The following is a 16,805-nucleotide window of genomic DNA, read 5'->3' as shown; positions in this document are numbered from 1 at the left end:
CCAATGCAGGTCAGTCTTTCTCTGTTGAATTGTGTTGTACGGTGTTCTCCTAACGTTGAACTTTGTGGCACAAAAAAGCTTCTGAGTGTTCCTAGTCACTGCAAACCCAAACCCTGAATTGTCTGTTCAAGCATTCTAGAGCAGGTCATCACTGGCCTCCAGGGTGCTATTGTTCTTTTGGTAAAACTCCTCACAATCCTTTCATGAAGCCTAGCTCCAAAACACAGTATTTCAATAAGAACATTCACTTTTCATAACATGTCAGCAGTTCATTTTAGATGTCTGGTAATACTCTTCAAGAAGGCATGGTAGCAAAATAGCATCTCTCCCACTGGGATGAGTCTGTGCGAAAATACACTCCTCTCATTCCCATAAACCTTTGTCCAATGTAGTTGGCGATCGCACTCTGGCCTGGCCTCGCTTGTAGGTCCCCCAGGGGGAACTGGTGCCCATCCACCCCCACCCCTCCGGCGGAGCTATACCCTGGTAGTGGAATGGCCGTGGGGGAGGTTGGTACTGTTCTGACTGCCCCCGAAGGTGTTGAAGTTGTGCAGCGGCGGCATGCCAGCCAGGGAGTTGGGGATCATGGTGATGGTGCTTGGCGTCATAAGCGGGATGTCGTCGGGCGACCGGCGCAGGGTGAGCGTGTAGTCGGGCGGGCAGGCGAGCCGTAGGGCGTCGTGCGTCTGCAGGGACTCGCACTCGTGGTGGTGCTCGTGCTCCAGCTGCTGCTGCTTCATCTGCAGCGACATCAGCTCCTCACTCTGCAGGTGGGCAACGTCGTTGGCCGCCGCCGCGCCGCCACCGGCAGGGGCGGAGCCTCTCTGGGGGCTGGGCCCGCGGCGGTTGGACTCGTGCCTCCGCTTGTCTTTCTTGTAGTAGAGTGCCGCGAAGGCCAGGATGTTGAGGAAGAGGAGGGAGGCGCCCACGGCGATGGTCACGCTCAGCTCTGTCGAGTAGTCGCGCTTGGTTTCGATGACGACCGCCGACTCGTCCAGGTCGCCGCCCTTGCGCTGGTCGGTGGTCTGCTTGGTGTTGGCGGGCGGCACGCCCGGGTGGCGCGTGGTGGAGGGCCAGGTCTTCCCCGGGAAGCGCTTGGTGTAGGGGAACGGCGTGGTGTCCTGCGGGGGGATCTTGGTGGTGGTGGAGACGTACTGGAACAGCTCGTTGATGTTGTGGAGGTGAGGCACCAGCTCCAGCCAGAAGGCCACCTTGGTGGCGCGGTAGTGGTCCCTGACCCGGGGTTTGAGGCCGATGTGCAGGTACAGCTGGTCCTTGGGGTTGTACTTGGACCAGGCCACCTCCTCGAAGCGGTTGGGCTTGGTGTGGATGAACTTGGTGTCCTGGGGAACTGGCTGGTTCGGATCTCTGGGGACAAAAAGAGATGAGAGAATGATTATCCTTGTGAGACCACCCTGATCTCGCCTTGCAAATCAGCTCTGGACACTCTCCGTACAGATCCGTTTGTGCTTGATCGGAAAATGATCTCTCCAATCTCTATGAGGTAATACAATCAGCTGCGCTAGGTGGGTTTAGGTGTGACGACAGCATGGAGCGGTTGAAGTTGGGGCGTGTGACAGACAGATGGTTCATCCAATCACCTGCCAAGTATTTTTGAAAGTGTCTGCCATTTTCCAAACAGTTTCCAACAGAGTTACCAGATGGTTATGCGAAGCAAACCATCTGGCACATCAGGTTAGAGAATAATAGTATCAATTATGAAATTCCTGGAAAAAAAAGAAAATGTTCAGGAACAAATTCTATATCAATGTACTTGAACGTTGAATAGAAAGGCTCTTAAAGCTTCATTGGAAGTTGAGGCCGATGGAGTTGAAAATGATGAAAATGAAAAGATGAAAATACTAGAGAACACGTTATACAGTATCACAGTAATATCACTCCTAATGTGGGTCAATCCTGCAGTGTATTTACATGAAGGATGATTTAATCTAAAAATACCTTGGATGGGATCTTTACTAAAAGGATTAAATGCAGATGATGAGGGCGCATTAGTCCTCAGAGCCGGGCTTCTGTACAGTCGGAAGAAGATCGTACCACAAGCCACATCCATCCTCCACTTTGCACAAACACGTTTCTGCGTGACTCACATGGAAATGGAGGAAGCGTACTGAATGTTCAGAGCCCTCAAAATGCAGATCACTTGTGATATTCCCTGTAATACAGTCCACTGTTCTACCTCAGACGTTTCAGAGAAGCGGTATATTGTGCTGTTGCTCTCTATTAGAGTTAACTTGGCCTCTCTCTCCGGTGACATTGTGCCTGTGTGATTTCATTAACTTTCGAGGGCTACCGCGAGTAAAGTCGACTACGACCTTGAATCTGAGGACTGGGGGGAGGGAGGGGGTGGAGGGAGGGAGGAGGGGGAGGGGGAGGCAGAGAGAGGACTCATCTTGGGTCGCAGACCGCTCCCAGGGTGCACCAGGGGACACAAGGGGAGCCCTGCCCCTGTGAGGAACCCAGTCGCTCCCCAGAAGTGCGGAGTGGATAAAACAGCCCAGCTTTCAGCTGTCTGGCCTGGAGGAGGAGGGAGGGGAGAGGAGGAGGGGGGAGAAGTGAGGAGGAGGTAGGGGAGAGGAGAGAGGAGGAGGAGGTAGGGGAGCGGAGAGAGAAGGAGGAGGAGGGAGGGAGAGGAGGAGGGAGGGGGGAGGAGGGATGAGGAGGAGGAGGAGGTAGGGGAGAGGAGAGAGAAGGAGGAGGAGGGAGGGAGGAGGAGAAGGGAGGAGGAGGTAGGGTAGAGGAGAGAGAAGGAGGAGGATGAGGGGGAGGAGGGATGAGGGGGAGGAGGAGGTAGGGGAGAGGAGAGAGAAGGAGGAGGAGGGAGGGAGGAGGAGAAGGGAGGAGGAGGTAGGGTAGAGGAGAGAGAAGGAGGAGGAGGATGAGGGGGAGGAGGGATGAGGGGGATGAGGGATGAGGAGGAGTAGGAGGAGGGAGGAGAGACAGGAAGCCAGGCTCTCAGGGGAGCAGAGGATAGTTAACTGGTTAATCCAGCGCGTCACTGTCCCTCGCTGCCAGGCCACCGTGTGTCACGGCCATTTCACAACACAGCAGATCAAAGCCTCCACAGTCTTTAGTCCTTAGTAAATGGAGACGATTGACAAAGCCCCTGTTCTCCAGCCACTAACGCTGTTCTACGTTCTGTTCCTATTGAGAGGTGAGTGCTCCCATCAGCATATTATGCTGCAAAAGAGCATAATTTATACCTGGAATGGATTCAAAGCACGTCTCATAACACACAATAAGGGAAAAGATGCGTGGGGATGTATCTAAGTTGAATGAATACAGCGAGGAACACGCAGTACACCTCTATTCACATTGGAAATCAAAAGCTTTACACCTATACATGCATTTTCTAATTATGTATTATTGGCCTCATGGTTGAGTCGCCACATTCAAGGTGGAATCTGCCTTCTAGCTCAAGAGCCCCTCCAGGGTCGGCTCATAGCACGGAGCCCAACGCCGCTCAACACAACACAACCCACACTCTGGATGAGTGTTCGTCTCGTTTTTATTCAACACCGCAAACACATGATTGCTTTAACGCGGTCAGACGTTACAGCGTCTGCTTTCCTCTGGGGTATTTCTGCTACTCTGAGATGGAAATCAGTCAGCCGTTTAGGATATGATGGCTAACATGCTGTTTGTACATATGCTGAATGCACTGGAACCTAAGGCCATTATTTCTCTGTGGGAACATATGCTGGAACGACGTGTTGTTCCTCAGTCACAGAGGACCTGCGATAAAGACCCGTCTCTACGCCCGCGGGCTCGTCGGACTGATAAGAGTTTGGCAGGATCCTTGGTTCCGAGGAGGGAACCCAAAAACTCTTGAGTCTCACAGGCTTAATGAACGACAGCGGTTCTAAATAAAGCATGGTCGTCCTGGGGGGGGGGGGGGGCGTGATCGGCGGAGTCAGACGCCGGCAGATGTACTCAACGCCCCCCCCCCCCCCCTCGTCCTATCTGACACAGAGCAGCCTCTCAGACGACCGTCTGAACATCTGAACATCTGCGCTCAGACTGCCGTCCTCCTCCAGCGGTTCACGCAGGCTCGCACACATGAAGGCCAAACAAGCCGTAGATTTCATGTTCTTCCTTGTTTTTGACCTACTTCACTGCTCTGTGATGGTGGGAGGGGTGCTTAGTGATGTTCAGCGGGGGGAGGGGGGGTGGTGCTCAGTTATGCTCAGCGGGGGGAGGGGGGGGTTGGCTGTGTCCTCGCTCTGCTGTTTTTGGTCGACGCGACGACGACAAACATGCACAGTGGGACTGATTGCTTTCAGGAGAGGGAGAGTGAAAAGTGCCCTCCAAAAGTTGGTACATGCGCTTGGCGCTGTGTCAGAAGCACTCTGGGAATGCATAAAAGCACTCCGACGACACGAGAGCCTCCCGATATGTCGATACGGGAGCTAATCTGTCCCCTGCTGAGCAGCGGGCCGGCTGCCAGCTGGACACGAGGGCAAAACTCCACGGCCCATGAGCCCAGCAACTGTATATTTATTCACCTCAAGTGAATTTTCAGTATGGCTGGACTGCAAACATGATGAAACTTAATCTCAGCTGGACATGAAACGGACGTGACCGAAATATCAACACTGCAAATCCCTAAACAACCAGAAAAAAACCCACAGCCTGCAGATAAACTGAATGAATATTTCATTTTCATGACAAACAGTAGCCTATCCTAACAACACCCCTTTGTTTACTCTCTAAACCATTCTGGATTGATTCTACGAGGATATATGAATACCTCCATAGGATCATAGCAGATACTGTAGTTATTGCACAGTATGTTTTAGTCCAGATCAATGAAACAACCATGAGACATAATTAAGCAGCTATTATATTTATATTCTGCTACTCTTACACTTTGGCTTCAGCACTAGATGATGCTCTTAGTCACTTGTTTTAGAAAGGCGATGCACTTGTGAGTTCTCAAGTAGCAGCACACTGACTTCCTACATTAGATGCAATTATTGTAAGTGGTTTTGGATAAGAGCGTCAGCTACATGACTGTGATGGGATGTATACGGTGGGAGGGAGGGAGGAGACCTACCCCGTCTTGGCGAAGTTGGTCCAGTAGGTCATGACCACGGCGCTGAGCATCACGTCGTTCTTGGAGAAGTTGCAGTTGAAGAGGTCGGTGGGTCCCACCATGGGCACGCCGAACACGTAGGGCACCTCGTCCCCGTGGGCGGAGTCCGCCCAGCTGGGCTTCATGTCGCTCTGGCAGTGGTGGTAGAAGGCGTAGAAGTAGGTGGGCGAGCCGTACTGGGCGTGCAGGTCCGCCGTGGCCACCGCCGGCGCCACCCACTGGTGGTCGGTGAACAGCGCCACTAGGGTCTTCCTCCGCGTCTCCGGGTTGTCCTTGTCCGCCCAGTCCGTGTACATGAACTTGATGGTCTCCCTCAGCGTGTCCTTGCCCTCCGGGTAGCCGTACAGGTGGTCCACGAAGTCGGACACGGCGAAGTCGAAGTCGTTGGCGGACACGCCGTCCTCACTGTCCACGATGCCGTCCACGAACTTGAAACCCTCGCCCTGGTTGACCCCCAGCATGATGTCGTAGTTGAGGAACTCGCCCTGCTCCATGAGGATCTGGGGGTCGTCGGGGATCACGTCCCCGTCGATGACCGGCCCGAAGGCGATGTGGTACTTGGCGGGGGTGATGTACTGCTCGATCAGCTCCTTGTAGTTCTTGTTCTGGAGGCACTCGACCAGGTCGATGGTGTCCAGCATGTTGCAGCCCACCTTCTCGGCCAGGGCGCGCGTGTACTTGGCAGGCTGGTAGTTGACGGCCCAGCTGGACAGGGCAGTGCCACTCTGGATGATGGCCTTCTGGAACAGATCTGAGACACAACAACACACATCAGACACACACACACACACACACACACACTGGCGCAGACACGCTCCAGCTTCTCACATGTGGTAGAATGCGTGAGTGTGGTTATTAAACAGGAAACTCAATTGGAAAATGAGTTTCTCTTGGGGCAAGAGAGCCAAATTATATCAATATTTACATAAATCAATTTTGAATAGAATAAACAGTACTATGGAAATAATTCATTTCTTCTAATGAACTGGATTAAAATAAAATCCAGTGAAATTCTGTAAACCTATCCAACCATATCCTACTGAAATGACTTTGAGCGAAAAATATGATTCATAATATGGGCATCAAATCATCCTTCTGAAAACGGCTCAGAAATGAATGAAGCTAAAAATAAAGGCGTTCATTCTGCAGCGTGGCCTCAGGTCATTTCCTGTTCCTGCGCGTTGGAGAGCGGCTATGTGTGATGCGTCACGCGGCTAACAGGCCGTGACTCACGCAGCGCCGCTCGCGTGTTTGTTCTATATATGGCCGCGCAGACCACGGTGACTCAAGGAGGACGACTTGAGAAGCGTGCTCCGTGTTCCGTATGTTCCGTGTTCCGTATGTTCCGTATGTTCCGTGTTCCGTATGTTCCGTGTTCCGTATGTTCCGCATTCCGTATGTTCCGCGTTCCGTATGTTCCGTGTTCCGTATGTTCCGTGTTCGGAGCGCGGGAGTCCCCTCCTGCAGGGCCTAGTTAGTAACAGGGTTTATTTCCTCTGGATTATTCCGGATGAAGAGTATCTGTTCATCCATGACTCAGATTAGTCTAAAACAAAGCGCTCATGCGTCTGTCAGCCCTCTCTGAGACGTGTTGGAGAGAACCTACTGTCTTTATTATTTTTATTTATTGGTTTATTTGTTAGGGACAATGCAGCGCATGTTGTTACATACATGTTGTGGTAATAAATGTGTTGCATGAAAGGTTTCTAGTCGATTGGCTAATTTGCAACCCCAGTCCCTAGTTAGGCTTTTCTCGAAAATTACAATTTAAAACAATTAAATGTGGGTGGGATGGTGGAACATGTTCTATGTGGGCGGGATGGTGGAACATGTTCTATGTTGTCAGGATAGTAGAACATGTTCTATCAGGAGTGATGCAGGAGCTTTGACTGACTAACAGCCCTGAGTCCAACTCAACCATCACACTAACAAAGCAGATGGGTTGAACTAATAAGGACAAACCACTCCTGAAGATCAGCCTCAACGTGATCAAATACCTGTAAACAGTCACAGAGCAACACATCCAACATGGCTGACTGAGGGAGTCTGGGCCTCTGTAAACAGTCACAGAGCAGCACATCCAACATGGCTGAATGAGGGAGACTGGGTCTCTTCTTCATTAGACTGCTTCATTCTCATCATGGGGGACTTGATCAACAGGGAAATGCATTATGAATACAGCTGAATGGGATTCTAAATAGAACCATGAGTGATTTCCTCTCTCTCTCTCTCTCTCTCTCTCTCTCTCTCTCTCTCTCTCTCTCTCCTTCTCTCTCCCCCCCCCCCCTCTCTCTCTCTCCCTCTCTCTCTCCCCCCCCTCTCTCTCCCTCCCTCTCTCTCTCCCCCCCCTCTCTCTCTCCATCCCTCTCTCTCTCTCTCTCTCTCCCTCTCTCTCCCTCTCTCTCTCCCCCTCCCCCTCTCTCTCTCTCTCCCCCTCCCCCTCTCCCTCTCCCTCTCTCTCTCTCTCTCTCTCTCTCTCTCTCCCTCTCTCTCCCTCTCTCTCTCTCCCCCTCCCCCTCTCCCTCTCCCTCTCTCTCTCTCTCTCTCTCTCCCTCTCTCTCTCTCTCTCCCCCTCCCCCTCTCTCTCTCCCTCTCCCTCTCCCCCTCTCTCATCCCCTCCCCCTCCCCCTCTCTCTCTCTCTCTCTCTCTCTCTCTCTCTCAGAGAAGTCTGGTAGCGGCCAGCAAAGCCAGATTCCCCCTAAGGCAATGCTGCCTGTTGTCAGTCAGATGGACTTAGAAATTAAACCCAGTGAAGACTGCAAGACGCTCCCATTTCCTGCTAAAAGGACGTTGATTCATCCCATTTCAAATGAAGTCTGAATGAAAGTGCTGAAGTCAAGATGGTCTGTTCAGGGTCTGTCTTTGCTCGCGACCCAAGCAGACTGATCATGTAATGCTGCTTTCACAGCCATTTACCCAGAATACCCTGATGAGAATCAGCTATTCATTCCTCTGTCTTTGTCTATGCTGTGGGCAGTGGGCTGAGGCAAATAGCAATGGGGACTGTGTTATTTACTAGAATGACCTTCTGAATCCCATTTCTACAATGTTGTTTTCAATGAGTAAAAACCTCCAGATGTAAATGTGGTATTATGTGGCTGTATCAGGCCTGATATCCACCCACACACTTCCCTGGCTGGTCACACACATGTCCACTGAGGCGTTGTGTTACGCTTGGGCAGACCTGAGTACACACGCTGCTTGTTATCTCTCTGACTGGAGCATGTGGCGATGCGATGTGACGCCTCATGTAATCTGTGAGAAGTCATGGTAGTGTAACCTGACTCTCTCAATAACTCACGCCTCACGGTGGAAAAACACTCGTGTTTACTACGAGGTCCCCTGTCTGATAGCCACTGAATCAAAAGCAATACGTCCTCTCCGCTGCGCGCCTGATATAATATTCTGAATAATAGCAGACATTCATTGCTTTTCGTGGTGTATTATGAATTCCATGAATTACTGAGTGTTGTAGGCACACAAAAAAATCTATTTCATACCGGGCTAACTTTCATGTTGTAGCAAGAATTCCAATCTACTTTAAAGACTTGAAGTACTTCGTCATCGTACAACGATGGCCAATCCCGTGAGAATTGCATTCACTGGTTCCGGCTGTAGGTATGTGGGTCAATTGGGTCGTCCTCAGACGGGCTTTCAGCAGAGCTTCCTCTGGGTCCTCCAGTCATCACCAGAACTCTCCACTCCCGCATCGGTCTTCAGTGGGTCAATGACATAAAGGTGTCTCGTCATTCAGTACAAACACAGAGCGCCTCCTTGAAAAATGACAATGTTTTGCCCATTTTTCATAATCACAAGATTATATAACCATGAGTAGACTGGCAGAAATATAACCACCAAGAAAAAATGACTATTTTATTTTGAATACCACATTTTTTGAAGAAAAAAAATAAATATATATATCAGCGATACACTGAATGACAGACGCCATTGACCCACATACAGTATAATTGGTGCGGCTGTAGCTCAGTTGGTAGAGTGGGTCGTTCAATGATCGAAGGGTCAGTGGTTCGAATCCCAGCTCCGACTGTCCACATGTCGAAGTGTCCTTGAGCAAGACACCTCACCCCAAATTGCTCCCAATGAGCAGGTTAGCACCTTGCATGGCAGCTACCGCCATTGGTGTGTGAATGTGTGTGAATGGGTGAATGAGAGGCCATTGTAAAGCGCTTTGAGTGCCGCTAAGGTGGAAAAGCGCTCTATACTGTTAGTGCAGTCCATATAAGAGTAATGATTATACGTCATTGATCCATGTGAGAATGGGTGCTGTTGTGCGATGGTGCCGGAGCGAGCGGGGGAGGAGAGCTGGGGCTCGTTAGGCTCGTTAGGCTGCGTAGGCTCGGGTCAAGAACATCAGGAATCTACCCAGCCAACATGTGCTCGCTATCCATAAAATAACACATAATAATAAAAATTATATGTAATTTTTGTATGATAACATATAAATAACATATAAATATAAACATTGTGATTGTGATCTGATATGAATAACGATTAGAGAAGAGCGAGCGAACCTTCTGAGTAGTGGGACAGCGTGAGCAGACTCACGCACGAGGCCCCGGCGCCCGAGCCGAATATGGTCACCCTCTTGGGATCTCCTTTGAAGGCCTGGATGTTCTCCTTGATCCAGCGCAGCGCCTGGATCTGGTCCAGCAGGCCGTAGTTCCCCTTCGCTGCCTGGTCTCCCGTGCTCAGGAACCCTGGGAGGAAAACACGACACAGAGGACTGAGTGATCGCATGGAAGACCTCACCCGTCAGTCAACGTGGTCGCGAGACATGGACCTTTTCAATCTCAACTTTATCTATACGGCATACCCAGCATATTCACTCCCAAGCCGCTGCTGGTGAACACACACACACACACACACACACACACACACACACACACACACACACAATCGAGGCGTACTGTAGGGCAGTGGTTGGAAATTGGAAGTTGGCCGGCTCTCAAAACGCAGATGAGAAGTGTGTGAAATAAAGAGCCAAGCTGAAATGAACAGTGGCAGGAACCACACTGCTCAACGCTACCCAACGCTGCCCAACACTGCCCAACGCTGCCCAACGCTGCCCAGCGCTACCCAACGCTGCCCAGCGCTGCCCAGCGCTGCCCAACGCTGCCCAACGCTGCCCAGCGCTGCCCAACGCTGCCCAACGCTGCCCAACGCTCACCTGTTTAGGACCTGTGAAAGTTGCCTGTTATCTTCAGTCAGAGACGAAACCCAGTTTCAAAGACGCATAGTTCCAGAGCATAAGCCTGCAGTGTGGGGTCATTGTGGGGTGGTTGGGGGCTGTGTGGGGTCATTGTGGGGTGGTTGGGGGCTGTGTGGGGTCATTGTGGGGTGGTTGGGGGCTGTGTGGGGTCATTGGTGGTGATTATTTCCTCAGCTGCTGTTTTTGTCAAATACCTTTTGTGCCGTACTGCCTTTCACCTCCATGCCGGGTTCACGCTACAGGATGTTTGGGCCGATTCATCCCTGACTCACCCCTCCCGACAGTCGGAGGAGAAATCGGCTCTAGAATGTTGTTTGGTAGGGGCAGACTGGCCATCGGGAGCACCGGAAATTTCCCCGGTGGCCTGGCGTGCCAACTGGTCTGGCCCGCGTTGAATGGCCTGCCCCCCCCCACCCCCGTCAACAAATCGCGAAGCACCCTCCCCCCCGTCAACAAAAGGAAACTGAAGGTGTTCCATCTCACCGCGTCGGCTCGGCTCGTGGCCTGACTGGGGCTACATTTCCCGGCATGAAATATTCACCCAGTCCGGCCCTGCTGGTCGGTACCGATGTTCTGACCAGATTCTCTTCACGCGTTCAGCTGTGTTTTTAGTCAGGTCACACCAGCATGTTACATTGTGCCCCGAATCACAAACTTGTTGACAAACAAGCAGATGACTGTAAAGACATTAGTGGGGTGGGGGGTAAACCACCCAGGGGGGGCTGGTTCTCACGCTTGCCAGGCCTTGGATGTCAAAGTCCAGACGCTGGCAGTGCCACCCTCTGTGCCTACGGAGACCCAGAAAGGACAAATGGGACAAAAACCCCTGGTCACGGCGCGGTGGAGGGGGTGACAGAGGGCTGCGAGGATTACAAGCCCCCCGGCACTCGACCCCCCATACCTCCTCCCAACCCCCCACCCCCCACGGACAGGAAGTCTCCCCAGGAAGTAAAGATTAGTCAAATCCTCCGTTTCAAAGTGCTTGTACTGAAAATAGGCCGCATATATTAAGAGGGGGGCATCATCCAAATATCTCCAGAACGTCTGCCCGCTGCGCGTCAACGTTTTCTCCACCATGACGGAATAGAGAAAGTATGATGCATAAAAAGGCCTGGAATGTGAGTAGATACTCTTTGCTATTCAACATGACCAGTGTGGTGAGTTGGCCAAGAGAGCATGTCTTCAATTACATTCAGAAGACAAAACGACTGGAATCGATAGGAAATAACAAAACATTTCCCTGGGTCTCTCTAGTATTGATCCTGCTTCAGACCACTACAGGCCATGTGTCTGAGAGAATGTTCATATCGTAAATACAATATCGCAGGGTTGCATAAAGTCCTCTGTAGCCTCGTGGCACGTCCAGTGACGGGCTGAACGAAAGGCCTTCATCAGTGGAGAATGGCCTAATCCCCCCCACCCAGACACTCACACACACACACACACACGCACACACACACACACACACACACACACACACACAGTCACACATACACACACACACACACACACACACACACACACAGAGAGGCTGTGATTGGAGAGGTCTGAGTGGTAGAGTGTTGTAGTGAAGTCTTCCTGCTCTCGCGGCTCTGATATGCTTCTCACAACAACACTTAGGGCGCCTGACACGCTGAATAAAGAACGCCTGAAACAATCGCTCACTTCCTCCACGTCAGGGACATCATCTTCTCTTTCCCTCTTCAGGAAATCGGCCAAATGCACACCGAGTGTTTCCTGTTCTATCTGAGCGTCGCCTGAGAACGGCGGGTGTAATCTCAAACCCGGCGCCGGGAACAAAACGATCACGCAGAGAAGTGAACACACAGTTATCCGCCCGACGTGTTCAAATGGCTTCAATAGTCCCCTTGGTACTGGGGTCACTGTGAACTTGGAATTGTATTTATTTGAACACAAATGGTATCGGTACAATCAACGTTGGTTGGGGGGCGGCTGTAGCTCAGGAGGTAGAGCGGGTCGTCCAATGACCGCAGGGTCGGTGGTTCGAATCCCGGCACCTCCTGTCCACATGTCGAAGTGTCCCTGGGCAGGACACTGAACCTCACATTGCTCCCAATGAGCAGGCTAGCACCTTGCATGGCAGCTGTTGCCATTGGTGTGAATTACAATTTGGCATCGGTTGGTAATTGTTCCTATTGTCAGGAGTTATGTATGAGCGTGCTATGCGTTATTTCCTTCACATGTGTGGTTAGAGGGCCCCCATATTTGGACACTGTATTGTGGGAAGTTGAGAAGTAAAAAGACAGTCGCTTCATGAAACGAAAGTCTCCTCGTCTTTAAACAGAACAGTGTGTGTGAATGGGTGATTGGGTGAATGAGAGGCCATTGTAAAGCACTTTGGATAAACGCTGTATATAAGTGCAGTCCATTTACTGTTCATCCATTTGATTGATTGGTTGATTAGCTGGACCCATGCTGTTAATTGACAGTGTGATTGCACAGTTTGCACAACATGGAATTCTGGGTATTCTGCAGGAATGTATTAGCCTACTTTATTCATCCCCAGGGGTGAACTGCTCTCTCTCTCTTTCTCTCTCTCTCTTTCTATATATATATACTACAGCAGTTGATGAACAAGAGTATCCAGTATTTCTTCTTCTTCTTCGTCGTGTGGGTACGTTGTTGTGTCCTCTCCCCCCCAGGCTCGGGGCCGAGGGGCTATTCTTTTACCACCCCGAGCCTGGGTGAGGGGCTATCCTTTTACCCCCCCGAGCCTGGGTGAGGGGCTATCCTTTTACCCCCCTGAGCCTGGGTGAGGGGCTATCCTTTTACCCCCCCGAGTCTGGGTGAGAGGCTATCCTTTTACCACCCCGAGCCTGGGTGAGGGGCTATCCTTTTACCCCCCCGAGCCTGGGTGAGGGGCTATCCTTTTACCACCCCGAGTCTGGGTGAGGGGTCACTCGGGCACACCTCCAGGAGCCATGTCACTGCTTCATCATCCACAACCAGTATATAAAGAGCAGTCACATGTAATGTATGACTGCATTATCAGTTGCGACAGGAGCCGCGGCTTCACAGTGTTAGTTTAATCGCTTCACTGTGGGCATTTGCCAGCCTATTTCCTATGAATGACAGCATCCTATACTCACCGTGACATATTAAATATTACAGGGTCATTCAATTAATTCAGGATCAATCATTTAATGTTTGGTACGAAGCTTGCATCTGTTCCTAGCCTGATGACCCCTGATGACCTCTAGTAGATGGCTCCAGTTAATGAGCCTTTCCGCTATGTGTCTTTGAGATAAAAAGAGACATGCATTCCTGTTGCTGGGGAAAAAGAAAAGTAGTCTTTAACGACCGTTCTTTTATCATACCAGACTAAGAAAGGGCCGGACACAATGCATGATGGTAACGAGCTTAATGGTGTTCTCTGTCTGGAAGATAAATTATTTTTTGGCTCCCAGATGAAACGTTAATTATCAGAGGGAATGTGTGGGATCAGATGAGCAAGGTCAGGCCGCTGGCTCGGAGGAGGTGAGTACTCCTGAATATCATCAAATCTCTGTCCGTCTGCGAAGTCGTAATGTACGTCTGGGCCGGGAGCCAGACATGTGCTGCTGTCCACAGTCGACACACAGGAAGACCACACACAGCCTCTCAGACACACAGGAAGACCACACACAGCCTCTCTCCTCGTCGGCCATCTTGCAGTCCCATTATGAAGCCGAGGCGTCGGAGCACATCTGGGGCGAGCGGTCGCCCTCCTCCTTCAGCATAATGTCCCTGTGATTGACGGTAACCCGGGGCAACCAGCACGCGCAGCTGTCAGTGCTGTATCTCCCGCCGGTGGCGGCGAACGCGCTCGTATCAGAGCGGTGGGTCTGGAGCAGAACGTGGTCGTATCAGAGCGGTGGGTCTGGAGCAGAACGCGGTGGATCCGGGCGGGAGCAGAACTGAAGCTAAAGGCCCAATGATTGTCACACACCTGAGGGGGTGGAATTTGTTCTCCGCGTTTGACCCATCCCCTGGGGGAGCGGTGAGCAGCAGCGGTGCCGTGCTCGGGAATCATTTGGTGATGTAGCCCCCCAATTCCAGCCCAAGTGCCAAGCAGGGAGGCAATGGGTACCATTTTTATAGTCTTTGGTATGGTACTCGGCCGGGGATCCAACTCCCGACCTCCCAGTCTCAGGGCGGACGCTCTAACCACAAGGCCATTGAGCGGGTTCTCTAACACTCACACCCCAAGCGGCATCACGTTTACGAGGGAGAGAGACACCGCGGACACCTCCCCGTTCTCTCTCTCTTCACACGGTCAGCCAGCGGCCATGTTGGTTCAGTCCTGGGGGCTTTAGAGGTCTGGTTGGCAATAAGTGAAAAAAGATTCATGTAGTAAAAGGGTGATGACACGCAAACAATAGATGAGGATAACCGTTGAAGTTAAGTCGAATTATCTTAAAACTAAAGACAAACTCTGAGATACTGGAGCTCCTTGGCTGTTCTGTTGACGGCGACAACAAAAGCGCAGCCAGACGCACATACGGTACTTGATAATCCAGAGGCGTTCTGAGGCGGCTAAACAATGTCCACCCGCCCTTGAATTTGAGAGAGACATCTTACTTTTCTGAAGTTGTGTCGTCTGTTGTTTACCTCAGCGAAAAAAAGATTAGCATTTGGCAATGTCAGAGAATGCTACAACGCCGGTTTTCAGGGAGAAATTAACATTTTAATTTCTTTATCCGAACGAGCAATTTATTTATCTCAACACAACATGACAGGAAGTGGAGCAGCCATCAGGCCTACCTGGTAAATCTTCCTCTCCTGGGGTGTAACGGTATTATCGGCTCCCCTGCGATGACATCTGTGAGATTTGATAAACTTCCGGTGTCTGAGAATCAATTAAAACCCCTTATCTATCAATTAAAATGAGCAGGCCTCCAGAGAGACGCGTGTGCAGACGGTCCCAAGCTCTGGTGAGCAGTCAACCTCTCTCGACCGTGGAAAGAGCGGCTCTTTACACCTGCGTGGGGTGCAACACGCTCGCCCACCAGCGTATGTTCCTCACACTCCGCTGAGGTAATTACAATCTAAGAGACAGACGAATAACGTGAGATTGATAGGGGCATCTGTGTCTCAGGAGGTAGAGCCGAGTCGTCCAATGACCGCAGGGTCGGCGGTTCGAATCCCGCCTCCTCCTGTCCACATGTCGAAGTGTCCTTGTGCAAAGACACTGAACCCCAAATTGCTCCCAGTGAGCAGGTTAGCACCTTGCATGGCAGCTGTCGCCATTGGTGTGTGAATGTGTGTGAATGGGTGAATGAGAGGCCATTGTAAAGCGCTTTGTCCGCTAAGGTAGAAAGGTGCTATATAAGTGCCGTCCATTCACCATAACCACCCTCCCCCCCAGAAAATACAAACAGGAAGCTTAGCTAAGAGGCTGGGAGACATCTGCACTCTCCTACCTCCTCCCATGCTGTCCCTCCGCCCAGAACATGCTGTAGCCTACCGTCCACCTGACCAGGCCAAGCCAAGCCAGGCCAGGCCCAGACAGGCCAGACCAGGCCAAGCCAGACCAGGCCAAGCCAGACACCGTAGAGCGTGCCAGGCTGAACACAACCATGAACTGGGTAGGGGGTGTGGGATTCACACTAGCGTGGGTGGGAGACTACCCTCCATTTTGCACAGTTCGCTCACAGAAACTCTCTGCTCTGATCAAGGCTTCGTCGAGAAGCCGCCGGAAGAACCAGATATTCCTTTGTGCTGTAGCCATCGCAAACATTCAGGAGTTAAAAGACTGACGATCAGACAACCCTGAGAAGTTAGTGCAGTATACTGTATTACTCATAATCTCCTCTCCACCCAACTTTAATTCCGAAGGTTGCCCACAGACATGAGATCTCTCTGGTGTGCCGGCTGTCGTTTAAGAAGTGCTCAGAGCAGCGTTTGAGTCTTTGAGGCGTGCGCTTGTCTTGACTCAAGGCCCCGCACCTTCTTATCATTCCCTCCTTCGCTCCAGCGACGGGGCCTCAGGCATGTCCGCCAGCCCGACACTCACATCATTAAAGCGTCTGGATCATCAGCGCCTCGGCGCCCCCCCCACGTGACAGCCTTCCGCCAGGAGACTGACAGCCTGGAGAAGCGTCTCTGACACGGCCCAAACACTGAGGAGGAAGATGGACGCCCACCCACGCTACGGTATCTCTCCCCGCTGGACGGCCTACAGCGTGACGCAGGCTCCTAGCTGAGGAGACGTTAGTCACTTAGACAGACGGGCTGAGCGTATGGCCACCCCCACGCCGTCCCTGGCAAGGACACGGAGACCATTAATAATGAGCAATAACATGCAAATATAGTATGAGTGAAGCATGTGCAATGGACCGTCATTCTAATGAGATCGGAATGAGGATGACATTTTCTCGCCATTAATTCTTCAATAAAAAAAAAAAAATTAATGGACTAAAAGTCCTTCTTTCTCTCTGGTGTCACTGGTTCTAACAGAA

At 51.4% G+C, this 16,805-nt stretch overlaps 1 protein-coding gene across 1 annotated transcript in view; it reads right to left on the bottom strand.

Annotated features, from left to right (window-relative positions):
- Positions 1-476: 476 nt before the first annotated feature.
- The window catches only part of nlgn4xa (neuroligin 4 X-linked a), a gene marked incomplete at its 3' end in the record, with an annotated part of 50,369 nt that continues 34,040 nt past the window's right edge, over positions 477-16,805 (bottom strand). Inside the window, exons 3-5 of the mRNA XM_084454133.1 lie at positions 9,647-9,832; positions 5,075-5,864; positions 477-1,368 (exon numbers count right to left, since the gene is read on the bottom strand). Of these exons, the coding sequence (XP_084310259.1) occupies positions 477-1,368; positions 5,075-5,864; positions 9,647-9,832 (1,868 nt within the window). The remainder of the gene's footprint in view (positions 1,369-5,074; positions 5,865-9,646; positions 9,833-16,805) is intronic.

This window comes from Borostomias antarcticus (genome assembly GCF_949987555.1).
Source record: "Borostomias antarcticus genome assembly, chromosome: 19".
Taxonomy (NCBI): domain Eukaryota; kingdom Metazoa; phylum Chordata; class Actinopteri; order Stomiiformes; family Stomiidae; genus Borostomias; species Borostomias antarcticus.
The sequence above is the reverse complement of the archived record's forward strand: the minus strand, read 5'-3'. Positions and strand labels throughout refer to the sequence as shown.